Source organism: Oncorhynchus mykiss, chromosome 2 (genome assembly GCF_013265735.2).
Source record: "Oncorhynchus mykiss isolate Arlee chromosome 2, USDA_OmykA_1.1, whole genome shotgun sequence".
NCBI classification, from domain to species: domain Eukaryota; kingdom Metazoa; phylum Chordata; class Actinopteri; order Salmoniformes; family Salmonidae; genus Oncorhynchus; species Oncorhynchus mykiss.
This window is the reverse complement of record NC_048566.1, coordinates 69,096,496-69,112,023: the sequence shown is the minus strand read 5'-3', so window position 1 is coordinate 69,112,023 and position 15,528 is coordinate 69,096,496. Positions and strand designations below refer to the sequence as shown.

The 15,528-nt window shown below is 43.7% G+C and overlaps 1 protein-coding gene across 1 annotated transcript; it reads left to right on the top strand.

Moving 5' to 3' along the window:
- Positions 1–152: 152 nt before the first annotated feature.
- aars1 (alanyl-tRNA synthetase 1) lies at positions 153–15,282 on the top strand. Its single transcript, XM_021569882.2, has 21 exons — positions 153–219; positions 2,460–2,613; positions 3,634–3,822; positions 3,978–4,123; positions 4,640–4,831; positions 9,513–9,657; positions 9,748–9,893; positions 9,996–10,104; positions 10,385–10,535; positions 10,641–10,765; positions 11,241–11,385; positions 11,518–11,696; positions 11,958–12,071; positions 12,184–12,390; positions 12,702–12,886; positions 13,018–13,126; positions 13,307–13,420; positions 13,506–13,625; positions 13,860–13,946; positions 14,101–14,214; positions 14,341–15,282. Exons 2-21 carry the CDS (start codon positions 2,470–2,472, stop codon positions 14,521–14,523), a joined length of 2,904 nt encoding a protein of 967 aa, XP_021425557.1. The 5' UTR covers positions 153–219; positions 2,460–2,469; the 3' UTR covers positions 14,524–15,282.
- Positions 15,283–15,528: the final 246 nt, after the last annotated feature.

The window sequence follows — 15,528 nt, the reverse complement described above, 5'->3', positions numbered from 1 at the left end:
ATTGCATCAGCCATCGATAGCAGTTCGCGCAAGTGCGGACGCGGGTTTGGCAATGATTGACAGTAAATTATAGCCAATAGAAACTGAGTACCAATGCAGTGACTATTCTGTCCAACCAATAGTGGCAGTGTAAATGCGGGAGCACTGCATTTCATTTTGATTGTGCCAGCGTGGGGTGTCAGTGCGAGAGGTGACAGAAATAAAATAAAGATAAACTTTGTGAGTATGGGAAATGTTTAATTGATAGGAGTACAGTTAATGGTGTCTGTCATTGTTAAAATGGTTAAAACGGCGGATTTATGTCTAATATAGCTACTTAATTCGTTCGAATGTCGCGTATAGCTGACGTTTTAATTAATGACTTGAGAAATGAGAATGGCAATTATTCATACACCGTTGGATTATGCCTTACTATGGTATTAACTAGCTGGGTTTAAAGTTATCCCCATTAGCTAACTATTTAGCTAGTTACCTATATGGGCTGGCTAGCTAGCTAACCATTAAGAACGAATGTATTGCTAGTCAACGAATTTGCAAAGGGAGACGTGGAATGACTCAATGTAACCGCCTCATTTTAGCATCGGTTACAATTGCAGGATGAGCTTGCTGTAAAAATAATAATAAACAAGACCGTGCGGGCGGTCGTTAACTCGGTTGTCAGGACCGGGACTAGCTCAAACTCTAGGCGGCGTTTTTCCTTCTCCCTACAGTTTTCAGCATTAGCTTTGCCCACGACTGGCTGGTATGAACTACAACCCGACGCTACGTTAAGGTTTAGTATTGTCAATCATCGCCAATGACACAGCTTTCGAAGCATATGGCCCTTTCATCAGCAATAAGTAATCCTTCAATTAAAAAAGATAAACATACTGTAGCAGTTTTGCACAGGTCAATACAGCTATGGATGCCTCCATCTGACGAAACTAAACTTCCGCTATACACTTCCCGACTTAAAGCCGGTGTACACTACACGATTTTGGCCACGATTTAGCTGTCCCAGACACTTGAGATCGAAGACAAAATACCGATGTAGTTGGCGACCGTAATTGACAGTCTTTTAATGTAATCGAGTCCAATACGCAATCTGAGGGCTATGGTTCTCGTCTTTGAGCAGTCAGACGTCCCTATATTTTAAACAGGTTTAATGTTATTTATTTATGTAATATATTTTTAAAGTCTTACTGAACGTTTAAGGTTGCTTTGAGCGACAGTTTGTAGCTGCGTTCAATCGAATTACGTCATTATTTCGCGGGAGGGCGTGGCTTCGACCATGTGAAAAATCTTGTAGTGTGTGACCACCAACGGTGCCACAGCGTTTAGTGTGCGCACCGCTATGTTGGCCACACACACAAAAACCACTGGAAAGACGGTCGTTTAATGTAAGAGGCTTAGCGATGTTAGGATTTTGAAAGCCGTGTAGTGTCCACCAGTCTTTACACACAGGTGTTAGGAGCATGTAAGATAGCTAATTAGCACAGGTTTTGGCTTCCATCAGTTTTCTCTAAACAAGCACTGTAACATGGAGATATGGCATTGTGGGAATCAATTGAACCTTTTTTAAAAAAAATGTTATTTTATTTCTGGCTGATATGAAAGAGAAGGTCCTTATGCTTTGGGGCTCTGAACAGAACTCCCCCATACAGAATACTATTTCATCCAATTACTCATATATGTAATGGAACTGAGAGTCATGATCAAGGGCTAGACCAGTACATGCCATTGGCTGTTAACCCCCAGAGGAGACACATGGAAGGTAATTTACACCAGCAGTGGAGTTTCCTGGATTATCAAGGATTCCACCTCAGGAAATAGGACCTCTGTTACCTTTTAATTAAATTGGGACATATGCTATATGTCCACACATGACTTGGTTTTACTTTAAAGTAAGGGCTAGCTAAGTAATCAAGTAATCTTTGAAAGTTTAAGATTGACTGGCAAACGTAAATTAGGATTACTGTAAACAGCTAAATGAAAATCCTACCTCAGGGGAGGGACAGGAAATTGCTTTAAAGGTAGTCATACAAAGAGGAGTGTTGTGTTCATGTGGGATCTTCTCTTGCCTTCCAGCCAGGCCTGCAATGAAGCTTCAACATTGGTGAAGATAATGGGTCTAAGGCCTAGACAGACCCTGGGGCCAAACTTGTCATAAACATGCTGCATATGCCTATCCAAGGATGTGGAAGGCAGCTGCAATTAGTGTTTTATAGGTCCAGTCAGGGATGTGCTCTAAAGTAAACATGGTTTTCACATGAATTTGGTTGAAGCTGATATTCAGTTTGCCCCCCAAAAAAGAAGCAAAACCCATGTTTCCATTTGCTTGCTATTCCAGTGGAAGCAAGGACACAGAATAATTTAATTGCAACTTTAGTTTGTTACCTACAGTATTTGGGCCTGCCTACCGATACCTTCTCCCTCACCGGCATTCCTAACTGTTTTTCCACTGTCTGTGTGATCGTCAGTCCTTTCAGAATGGACTCTTTGCTGCCTGCTGCTCAGATCCGGGAGAAGTTCATCGACTTCTTCCGTTGCCATGAACACCAGTATGTCCACTCATCCGCCACCATACCTTTGGATGACCCCACACTGCTCTTCGCTAATGCTGGCATGAACCAGGTACGCAGCAATACTGTCCCTTCCCCCATACTTTTCCCCTGGCATGAACCAGGTATGCAGCAATACTATCCCTTCCCCATACTTCTCCCCTGGCATGAACCAGGTACGCAGCAATACTATCCCTTCCCCATACTTCTCCCCTGGCATGAACCAGGTACGCAGCAATACTATCCCTTCCCCATACTTCTCCCCTGGCATGAACCAGGTATGCAGCAATACTATCCCTTCCCCCATACTTCTCCCCTGGCATGAACCAGGTACGCAGCAATACTATCCCTTCCCCCATACTTCTCCCCTGGCATGAACCAGGTATGCAGCAATACTATCCCTTCCCCCATACTTCTCCCCTGGCATGAACCAGGTATGCAGCAATACTATCCCTTCCCCCATACTTCTCCCCTGGCATGAACCAGGTATGCAGCAATACTATCCCTTCCCCCATACTTCTCCCCTGGCATGAACCAGGTATGCAGCAATACTATCCCTTCCCCCATACTTCTCCCCTGGCATGAACCAGGTATGCAGCAATACTATCCCTTCCCCCATACTTCTCCCCTGGCATGAACCAGGTATGCAGCAATACTATCCCTTCCCCCATACTTCTCCCCTGGCATGAACCAGGTATGCAGCAATACTATCCCTTCCCCATACTTCTCCCCTGGCATGAACCAGGTATGCAGCAATACTATCCCTTCCCCCATACTTCTCCCCTGGCATGAACCAGGTATGCAGCAATACTATCCCTTCCCCCATACTTCTCCCCTGCAGGTCTATAGAGAGTGTGGCTCTATTGGCTAATTAAAGCCTCAACTCAGTGGATGTATCTTAGCACAGTGGAATAATACCCTCTGGAAGTGTATTGTTCTTAAAAATATGTTTCCTAAACTCACACATTCTGTCCATATTTGAAGCTTTTTCAGTTGCACGGAAAGAATAGACTTTGAAGTATACTCATCCCAATTTAACGCTATTTCTTACCCACCCTCTCTCTTTGTCCACCTATCCAACCTCCCCTTCCAGTTCAAACCTATCTTCCTGAACACCATTGATCCGTCCCACCCCATGGCCAGACTCAAGCGTGCAGCTAACACACAGAAGTGCATCCGCGCTGGGGGCAAGCACAATGACCTGGATGATGTGGGCAAGGACGTGTACCACCACACCTTCTTTGAGATGCTGGGCTCCTGGTCCTTCGGAGACTACTTTAAAGTAAGTCATGGAGACCGGATGTTAGATACGGTGGTAGTCATCTGTAATGACGTTGCAACATTTTAACAAGTCTCTCAAGATAGTGTTTGCATGTTGGGAAGATTAATTGATTATATATCTCTTATTTCCTTTCCTGCTGACTCCTCTCCCTGCAGCACCTTGCTTGTACGATGGCCCTGGAGCTGCTGACTAAGGAATTTGGGATTCCTATCGAGCGTCTGTACGTAACCTACTTCGGGGGTCATGAAGAAGCTGGGCTGGATCCAGATCTGGAGTGTAAACAGATATGGCTGGACCTCGGGTAAGTGAATTTCAGGAGTAGGAAATTCTTGTCAGATCGAATAAGGCCATTATATATCCAAATCTACCTGAATGATAGAAATAGGCTGCACTCTTTCTATTCTTGTTATTGTGGTCATTAACACTATGTGTTGGGTGATAATTCTCTTAGGGTACTGTTCCCTTTTCGAACCTCTAGACGCCACTTAGCTGGTTACAAAAACAGTCTTGAGAACAGTCATGTTCTTGCTCTGTGCTCATGTTCCCTCCCAACCTGCTCCTACTGTAACCTCTCTCTTCTGAGTCTCACCTGGGAAGGATTTATTAGTTGGATTCCATTGCAAAACTTTTCGTAATGTGCAATGGAAACCATTTAGCGTTTACTTTAGGAACCAAATTGAAGCAAACGGTACCAAACAGGGACCTTACATGAATTTATCCAATAGAACCTTTAGTTTTTGTTGAACATTTTTTTTCTAAGGGAATATGACTAATGAATACACCCCTGTTTTACCTGTGTCTCCTCCCTGGGTGACAGAATGGACGAGGCTCGTATTATACCCGGCAGCATGAAGGATAACTTCTGGGAGATGGGGGACACAGGTCCTTGTGGGCCCTGCAGTGAGATCCACTTTGACCGCATCGGGGGGAGAGATGCAGCCCACCTGGTCAATATGGACGACCCCAATGTGCTGGAGATTTGGAACCTGGTGTTCATCCAGTACAACAGGTAATTAATTTATAAATAGCTGTAAAATATGTGACCGACTGACTTGATTGGGTCTCATGTAGCAAAATTTGAATGGTGTTTTTTTTGGATAAAAGTAGACTCAGAGCTAGAAAATGGTATATCATACACTATAGTTGAGGAACAATGGGAAAGTAATTCTGCTTTGAAAGTTGATAAACTTGTTACTTTACTTTTGAGAAAATGTCCTTGAATGTTTTGGTTCACCTACTGGAGAGATCTTTGTCTACACCTATTTAGCAACATTCCAGCTTCTTAAGCCTCACCCATCTCTTTAAGGATTCACTTGTGAGTCCATGTGCTAAACAGTGAGTACTGTAGTGTACAACCAAAGATTTCAAGACTAAACGCTGGTTTATACTACATCTATCGACACGCCTGTCTGTATACAGTTGTCGCAGTGACATCATGAACATTCTATTGTCATGCAACATCAAACTTGTCGTTATGAAAGAGTATAAACACAAAAACGACAGTCTGCATGACATCAGCAGCCTGGTGGTCCAAAATAGCTTAACTGGTGTATTTTAAAGCCAATAAACCCATCTGTTTAAAAGCGAATTTAGTATACAGTGAATTTGGGAAAGTATTCAGACCACTTGACTTTTTCCACATTTTGTTACGTTACAGCCTTATTCTAAAATGGATTAAATAAATAAAAACATCTCAAATCTACACATACCATAATAAAAAAGTGAACCGGTTTAAATTTTTTTTGCAAATTTGTTAAAATAACATACCTTCTTTACTAACATGTTCAGGCCCTCTGCCATGAGACTCAAAATTGAGTTCTGGTGCATCCTGTTTTCATTGATCATCCTTGATGTTTCTACAACTTGATTGGAGTCAACCTGTGGTAAATTCAATTGATTGGACTTCATTTGGAAAGGCACACACCTGTCTATATAAAGGTCCCTTTGTTGACAGTGCATGTCAGAGCAAAAACCAAGCCATGAGGTCGGATGAATTGTCCGTAGAGCTTTGAGACAGGATTGTGTAGAGGCACAGATCTGGGGAAGGGTACTAAAAAATATCTGCAGCATTGAAGGTCCCCAAGAACATAGTGGCCTCCATTATTTTTAAATGAAGAAGTTTGGAACCACCAAGACCCTTTCCTAGAGCTGGCCGCCCGTCCAAACTGAGCAATCAGTGGAGAAGGGCCTTGGTCTGGGAGGTGACCTAGAGCCCGATGGTCACTCTGACAGAGCTCCAGAGTTCCTCTGTGGAGATGGGAGAACCTTCCAGAAGGATATCCATCTCCGTAGCACTCCACCAATCAGGCCTTTATGGTAGAGTGGACAGACGGAAGCCACTCCTCAGTAAAAGGCACATGACAGCTCGCTTGGAGTTTACCAAAAGGCACCTAAAGGACTCTCCTAACAAGATTCTCTGGTCTGATGAAACCAAGATTGAACTCTTTTTTTTGCCTGAATGCCAAACGTCACATCTGGAGGAAACCTGGCACCATCCCTACGGTGAAGCATGGTTGGGGCAGCATCATGCTGTGGGATTGTTTTTCAGCGGCAGGGAGTGGTAGACTAGTCAGGATTGAAGGAAAGATGAACGGAGCAAAGAACAGAGGATGAAAACCTGCTCCAGAGCACTCAGGATCTCAGACTGGGATGAAGGTTCACCTTCCAACAGGACAATGACCCTAAGCACACAGCCAAGGCAACGCAGGAGTGGCTTCGGGACAAGTCTCTGAATGTCCTTGAGTGGCCCAGCCATATCCCGGACTTGAACCCGATCGAACATCTCTGGAGAGACCTGAAAATAGCTGTGCAGCGACACTCCCCATCCAACCTGACAGAGGTTGAGAAGAATGGGAGTAACTCCCTAAATACAGGTGTGCCAAGATTGTGCCAAAGAACACTCAAGGTTATAATCACAGCCAAAGGTGCTTCAACAAAGTACTGAGTGAAGGGTCTGAATACTTGTGTAAATGTAATGTTTTATTTTTTTATACACTAGAAAAATTATAACAACATGTTTTCGCTTCGTCATTATGGGGAATTGTGTGGAGATTGAGGGAATTATTTTTAATTAAAAAAAATAAAAAAATCAATTTTAGAATAAGGCTGTAACGTAACAAAATGTGGAAGTCACTGGGTCTGAATACTTTCCGAATGCACTGTATGTCAATCTAGCAAACCAGGCAACTTTCTGAACAATATTTTTGTTAGTTTCTAGCTTGTAAGCTAGCTAGTAAAGTTAAGTTAGTTGACTAGCCAGTTCTAATAATGACCATATCCTATACCTGACAACGTCTTAACTTTACAGGAAAATGAACTCCCAACTAGAGGTCGACCGATTATGATTTTTCAACGCCGATAACGATTAGTGGAGGACAAAAAAGCCGATACCGATTAATTGGCCTATATATATATATATATATACACACACACACACATTTTTGTAATAATGACAATTGCAACAATAGTGAATGAACACTTATTTTAACTTAATGCATATTATGGGTGTTTTTAAGGTGATTCCACAGGTTGGTGGTATTTTTGATTTAGCTGTTGCTGTCCCCATGCTTTCATCTTTATCACAAATAAGTCACCTTGCTTTCCCTGGTGCCAATTCCATGTAATAGTCCCACACTGGTGCTCTGCTTTTCTCTGCCATCTGTAAAACACACACATACACACAGCTCTGAAGTAACAATGATACTGAAGTCTGCTTAGGAGACATACTCTCAACTGTTTGAATAAAAATAGAGTAAGTTACCTGTGATGAATGTTGAAAACAAAAACTGTAATTTCTATATGGAGGAAATCCTATTTTAATAATGGGCATGGTAAGAATTGACTACCTTCTAGCAAAATCTGAAAAGCGGTTCCTTCATTCATATTTTTAGATTCACTTAAAATAAGGTCTGTTTCGTGTAGGCTTACACCACCTTGCCAATTTAATAACTGTGTAGATATCCATAGGACAAGGTAACTCTGATCAATATTGACTAAATATAAGCGACGATCATTTATTTTGTCGAGTGGATTTATGAAAATATGTTGACAAACGTTACCTTATCCTAGTGAGATTTACACTGGTATCAAAACGCTGAGGTGGTTTAAGCACGAAACACAGACCTTATTTTAAGTAGATCAAGACATTCTCTACGGAAGACATGAACGGTAAAATAACGAAGGAACCACTTTCAAGTTCAGCCGCAAGTTATTACAGGAATTATAACAGGTCTGCTATTTCTCTCTAAACCATATACCTTTGACTATTACGAGCCTGCTGCTGCCTACCACCCCTCAGCCAGACTGCTCTATCAAATCATAGACTTAACTATAATAAACACACAGAAAAACGAGCCTTAGGTCAAATCCGGAAACTATCACCTCGAAAACAAAACGTTTATTCCGTTCCGTATTTTATCCAACGGGTGGCATCCATGAGTTTAAATATTCCTGTTACATTGCACAACCTTCAATGTTATGTCATAATTACGTAAAATTCTGGAAAATTAGTTCGCAATGAGCCAGGCAGCCCAAACTGTTGCATATACCCTGACTGCGTGCAATGACCGCAAGAGGTGACACAATTTCCCCTGGTTAATATTGCCTGCTAACCTGGATTTATTTTAGCTGAATATGCAGATTTAAAATATATACTTGTGTATTGATTTTAAGAAAGGCATTGATGTTTATGGTTAAGTACACATTGGAATAACGACAGTCGTTGATTGATTGTTTTTTATAAGGTAAGTTTAATACTAGCTACCAACTTACCTTGGCTTACTGCATTTGCGTAAAATCTGTCGTTCTGTCGCGTCCCCAAAAAATGATTTCCGATTGTTATGAAAACTCGGTCGACCTCTACTCCCCCAACAATCATTATTTACAAGTTAATTGGTGAGCTAATTACAGAAAATAGCTTACGGTTGAGAGTGTGACAAAATAAAAGCAGGTCATTCTCCCTGAGAATAAAAAAAAAAAACTTGGACACTCGTTGGCCTAATGTTATGTCCTAATTTGACTTTGGTGCAGGTCGTTCTTTTTTTGTCCCATGCACAGGATACAGAAGCTGTAAACCGTACAGTGAAATGGTTACTTGCATAGTGGAGTCTTTTTGGTTTAGACATGTAGCTAGCTAAATAATGAACCAGTATCCAAACTTTATGAATCTACAGGTAGCTAAAATTAGGCTATAACTAGCAATACGAATAATATTACTACATAGATCATAGACGTAATGTTAGCTAGCGAGCAGCCAGCTAACATTAGCTATCTAGCTAACAGTATGCTTTAACTTGAAATGAAAACAACTTTTGACAAAATGAGAAACATAATATATCAAAATGTAGCTACCTAGACTCTGTCACGGATTCCATGGTTTCCCTTCGTTTGAAGATGTAATCCGGAGACAGGTGGGGTTTTTTCAAGGCAAAACCAACTAGGCATCTAATTTTACAATTGTATTCGTATTTAAGATGGCATACAAGTTTAAGGCACATGAAAGTTCCCATGTTCCAGAAGGCATTTCTGCCATATATTTTGATAAATATTTTTACGTTCAAATGTATGTCCTGTAAAGTAGTGATACGCCTAGTTTTCTGAAACGAATAAGAATATTGTGTTCAATTCAAGTCCTGTGTAATGCAGATGTGCGTAGATGCAGGATCTGGCTGAACCTGTTCCTCCCCCACCAGGGAGTCTGAGACAGAGCTGAAGCCCCTGCCTAAGAAGAGCATTGATACAGGCATGGGTCTGGAGCGTCTGGTCTCTGTGCTGCAGAATAAGATGTCCAACTACGACACAGACCTTTTCATCCCCTACTTCCAGGCCATCCAGAAGGCAAGCACCACTACCAAACACTATTTACCATTACTCTCTGGGTTCTCTGAATGACCTGTCTGACAGTACCATTGTGGTTGTTCTGAACAGGGTACAGGAGCCAGGGACTACACAGGAAAGGTTGGTGTTGAGGACGTAGATGGCATTGACATGGCCTACCGTGTCCTGGCTGACCACGCCCGCACCATCACCATCGCCCTCTCTGACGGTGGCAGGCCAGACAACACAGGAAGAGGGTGAGCCCTTTTAACTGTCTGGCTGACTGTCTTTGGCCTATGTTTGTGTGAACATCAATCTCTTAATGTGCACATTTTAACCTTCTCCCTCTGTGTGTTCAGATATGTGTTGAGGAGGATCCTGCGTCGTGCTGTGAGGTACTCTCACGAGAAGCTGGGTGCTCAAAAAGGCTTCTTTGCTACCCTAGTTGACGTGGTGGTAGAGTCCCTGGTAAGAAAGTCATCCCACTTTTCATGTTATTCACCATCTCTCCTTCTGTCTTCGTCCTTTCCTGTTTTCCTCTGCTGTCTCCTCGAAGGTGGAAAAATCTGTCATTCTGGCCTTGAGCAAGGCAGTTAACTCCCAACAACAACTGCTCCCAGGGCGGTTGACAGTGATTTAGAGCAGCAACCCGCACCAACCTAATTGGGTTGGGTTAAATGGGTTGGGGTAAATGTGGAAGATACATTTCAGTTGTGCATCTGACTAGGTATCCCCTTTCCCTCTCCAGGGCGATGCCTTCCCTGAGTTGAAGAAAGACCCAGACATGGTAAAGGACATCATCAACGAGGAAGAGGAGCAGTTCCTCAAGACACTCAGCAGGGGGCGAAAGATCCTGGACAGAAAGATCCAGAGTCTGGGAGACAGCAAGACCATCCCTGGTACTGAAGGGCTACATTAGCAAATTGGATTAATTAGAAACATTTACCTTGTTGTCAAAACAAAATGCTTTTTTAAAACCCTTTTTCTCTTCTCTCCCTGTGAAGGTGACACCGCCTGGTTGCTGTATGACACATACGGTTTCCCCCTGGATCTCACTGCCCTAATTGCTGAGGAGAGGGGGATGATGGTGGATGTTGCTGCTTTTGAGGAGGAGAAGAAGGCTGCCCAGGTGAGAGTAGAGAAATGGTGACCAGTAGAAAAGATGGAGCCTTGGATTGGCAGGGAGTTGATGTGGATTTTTGAATTTGCCTGTGGAGGTGGGAAATGTACTGCTTTGTGAATGTCTACAGACTTGAATGCTTTCCTCTGTCAGCATTTCTCAGTCAGTATTGCACTGTAAGTGACAAGTGCCTTGTTCTGCTTATTAGATAAATCGGTATTTACAATACATTACAGCTCCATTACTTGCAGTGTTAATTCGTACTGAAAAGCTCCATTCCATGTTGAGTGAAGGGCCAAATCACTTCAATAAGGTCATATGATATCAGGGCTAAACATGCCATTTGGCTTTCTATCTAAATAATGAGTATGATGTTTCCACATAATGAATGACTGATTCATCATGGGTGTAAAGTTAGTTGAAAGTTTATTGAATGTAAATAGAACGTGGATTGGGCTGTCTCATCCATGTCCCTCCCACTCAGGTTAAGTCCCAGGGGAAGGGCTCTGGGGATGAGGACCACATCATGCTGGACATCTATGCCATCGAGGACCTTCGCAACAAAGGCATCGCTGCTACTGACGACGTACTCAAGTACAGCTACAGTGCTGACGACAGCGGCAAATATGGTGAGACACACAAATAAAATCAGCTCAGTTTTATTAACCAACTCAGAAAGATGGTTTGCTTGGTATTTATTCAAATCGCTTTCTTGCTTGTGTCTGTTTTAATCCCTGTATATTTCTCTGTGATTTTCCCAGTGTTTGAGCAGGCTGTGAGCACGGTGCTGGCTCTGAGGAGGGAGCGTGCCTTTGTGGATGAGGTGACGACAGGGCAGGAGTGTGGGGTTCTGCTGGACAAGACTTCGTTCTATGCGGAGCAGGGAGGACAGAGCTTCGACGAGGGCTACATGCTGAGAGAGGACGACTCTGTAGATGATGTAAGGACCTACAGAGAGGACAGACCGGCCAGCTGTAAAAGCCATATTAGACATGAATGTTGGCAGCAGGTAGCCTAGCGGTTAAGAGCGTTAGGCCAGTAGGTGGAAGGTCGCTGGTTCGAATCCCCACTCGGTGTAATGTCTGTCGATGTGCCCTTGAGCAAGGCACTTAATCCTAATTGCTCCTCTAAGTCCCTCTGCTAAATGACTGTAATGTAATTCTCTGTCTCCCTCTCACACCACATTTACTCCCTTCCTCAGAGGATGGAGTTCACAGTGAAGAACACTCAGGTTCGGGGTGGATACGTGCTGCATGTAGGGACGGTTTACGGCACTCTGAAGGTTGGAGATAACGTCATTCTGCATGTGGATGAGGTAATGCATCACTCAAAAGTACATTTTAATGACTCAATTTCGTGATATTTTCTTAACTGCCTTGATATTGAAAAGTTATTACATCTCTACTGTCCAAACCCCCCCTCCCCAGGCTCGTCGTAGGCCCATCATGAGTAACCACACTGCCACCCACATCCTGAACTTTGCCCTGAGGGAGGTCTTGGGAGAGGCTGACCAGCGTGGCTCCCTGGTGGCTCCTGACCGCCTGCGCTTTGACTTCACCGCCAAAGGTGCTCTGAGCACAGAAGAGGTGCGACGCACAGAGGAGATTGCCTGCACAATGATCCGCGATGCAAAGGTGAGAGGTCATAGGTCACTGAAAGTATGAGTAGGGTGGTATGTTAATTTCTGTTTGATCAAGTGTTGTTTTTACGCAGCTCTTTGGTTGCTGGTGTTATTGATCTAGGGCCTGTTGTCTATTGTTCTATTTGACTATTCCTTGACTGTTTCCTTGCCTTATTGCACCTTAACGTTCTGTATCGTCTCCTGTTTTCTTTTATACACTGTCACCCCAAGGCTCCTGTCATCCTTTTCTCCTCCTCACAGAATGCACTGTTTTCAAGCGTGTATTACCAAGTCACGACATCAGCTCTTTCTGTCTCTCTACAGCCTGTCTATGCCATGGATACCCCCCTGGCAGCAGCTAAAGCCATTCAGGGTCTGCGTGCTGTGTTTGATGAGACCTACCCTGACCCGGTGCGCGTGGTGTCCATTGGCATCCCCGTGGCTGACCTCCTGGCTGACCCCAGCAGCACTGCCGGCTCCTGCACCTCCATCGAGTTCTGCGGAGGAACGTGAGTACACAGCTCCCCTTGCCGTTGCTTTACATAATTATATCTCATGATTCAGAAATACAGAGATGTTTGAGAATTTACTGTGAGTCTGTTGCTCGGTTGTATTCTGTACATTCTATCTGTAACTTCAGGCACTTGCGGAACTCTGGCCATGCTGCACCTTTTGTCATCGTGTCAGAGGAGGCCATCGCCAAGGGAATCCGCCGTATCGTCGCAGTGACAGGAGCAGAAGCACAGAAGGTGAGAGGACAAAGGTTCCCAACCATTACTGGATGCTTGACATTCGTGTTCTACATTATACTACAGGTTCTTAGTCAAATCACTGGGTGATGATGGGTATAGGTATCACTCTTTCATAACCGCTATTTACTCAACGGTAACTGACTAACTTGAATCCCTTCCCCACCCTGCTCTGTTAAGGCCCACAGGAAAGCAGATGCTCTGAGACAGTCTCTGTCTGCTCTGGGGGACAAGGTGAAGGTTCAGACCGCCCCCAATAAAGACGTGCAGAAGGAAATCGCTGACATGACAGAGGTGAGAGCTGTCGCAGAACATCCAGCCCTTAATGAGCCGTGTCCGTCTGTGTGTTTACTTACTATGTCTCTGTTCTGTGTTGCAGTTTCTGGGCATGGCAGTGATCTCCCAGTGGCAGAAGGATAAGATGAGGGAAGCCCTGAAGGGCTTGAAGAAGACCATGGATGACCTGGACCGCGCCAGCAAGGCTGATGTCCAGAAAAGGGTACGAGAGAGGGGCCAGACATGGGGGTTTAGGGGGGGCAAGAGAGAGGGGCCAGACATGGGGGGTTGGTGGAGATTTTTAAAAAATGTTTTTAGGTATACTACATTTCATAGAAACTGATATACTATGTAGTTGGGGAGTATGCAGGTCATTCTATATGAATGGTGTCTTCCTCATGTTCTCTGGTTCAGCTGGTCTTTAATTTCTATATTCTCTCTGCCTCCCCTCCCCCAGGTTCTTGAAAAGACCAAGGAGATGATTGACAGCAGCCCTAACCAGCCGCTGGTAGTCATGGAGATGGAAAGCGGAGCCTCTGCCAAGGTAACAGCATCATTTTCTCTCCTCTACAGCCAACCCTACCACTGTGGAGAATTACAACACACCACGGCACAGATTATCCCTAAATTCTAATCAGACATTTGTCTAATTCCACTTCTATTTTCTAACCCTTTCACTGTGTATTTTTGTGTCCCAGGCTCTGAATGAGTCTCTGAAGCTGCTGAAGACCCAGTCCCCCCAGACTGCTGCTATGCTCTTCACCGTAGACAACGATGCTGGAAAGATCATCTGTTTATGCCAGGTGCCCCAGGTAAGCCATGTGCTCAACCTGTGTGTTTACATCCATTCACAGATTAGCTCCTTATGTGTGCTTAATGCAATAACCTTACATTTTTGTTGGGACAGTATCTTATCTGTTGACTTTTTCCTCTACCAGGATGTGGCCAACCGAGGTCTGAAGGCCAGTGAGTGGGTGCAGGAGCTCTGCCCTCTGATGGATGGCAAAGGTGGTGGCAAGGATATGTCTGCCCAGGCAACTGGCAGGAACACACACTGCATAGAGGAGGCTTTGCAGATGGCCAACCAGTTTGCCCAACTTAAACTGAGTGAAAACGAATAGAGAGGAGGCTGGGGTGTGGTGAATGATTATGGGGAAAGATCCCACGATCCAACCCCACTGGAATGTTCCAGCTCTGTTCTCTGTGACTCTGAACTGGACGTTCCAGAAAATTATATAGAAACATTCACCCATCCAAAGGTTAGAAAGGGAAGCAGATACAAGAGCCCTCTTTCTCTGAAAGATGCATCTGCAATTTTAAGGAGGATGACATGGTTTTGATCCATGCACAATTTGATGGCTCCCTGCAAGATCTGTGGTCGAAGGATTAGGTGATCAAATGATTGATAGGTGTATGAAGATGCTACCCCCAACATCCTACCTGATCTGTCCTGAGGTAGATAGTAAAAGTCCTCCTTCCATCCTCTCCTCCCACTTTAACTAACGATGAAAATACTCAACGGTAAACTGCTTCAGTTCATTGCTTGTTTCTCTCTATTTCATTGGCCTCTTCCATGTCATTGTTTCACTTCCCCTCCCGGACTGTGGGGAGATGTGTTCTCTGCAGACTGTCTTTCCTGCCAGTTGTAATGTACATTCACAACAGCAACCGTGGCACCTGTCAGCGCCACTAGCTGTGTAACAGTTTTATTGTCTGTCATCTCAATATTAATGTAGTCAATTAATAATGAATTTAAATAAATGGGTGACATGACATTGTCAATTCTGTGAAATGCATTTTATTGCCACTTATGAACGTCACAACGCATTCATGCCTTGATGAATTCCATGTTGTGGAATAAAAATACTGATAACACTTGATTTCTTAATTTCTCCTCCTAGTATTTAAATCTGTCTTCTCCATAGGTGATGATCAGATTACCTATTTATCTGGTCAGTCTGATGCTAGGTAACGATGTCCAGCGTTAGTACAGGGGCTGATGTGTTGTAAGTGCTCTTACTGCCCCACTGTAGAAAAGACCCAGAAAACCACAATTTTTTCATGTTGCTTTTATTTTCACAACAGCATGTGATTAAAAACAGTCCATCACACACACTGAGGTTTTA

Bases quoted from the DNA above. Each gene is read 5' to 3' on its own strand.
- aars1 (XM_021569882.2), top strand. From the start codon at position 2,470: ATGGACTCTTTGCTGCCTGCTGCTCAGATCCGGGAGAAGTTCATCGAC. The intron at 4,124-4,639 runs GTAAGTGAATTT...CCTGGGTGACAG, and splicing joins CAGATATGGCTGGACCTCGG to AATGGACGAGGCTCGTATTA. The intron at 13,626-13,859 runs GTACGAGAGAGG...CCCCTCCCCCAG, and splicing joins AGGCTGATGTCCAGAAAAGG to GTTCTTGAAAAGACCAAGGA.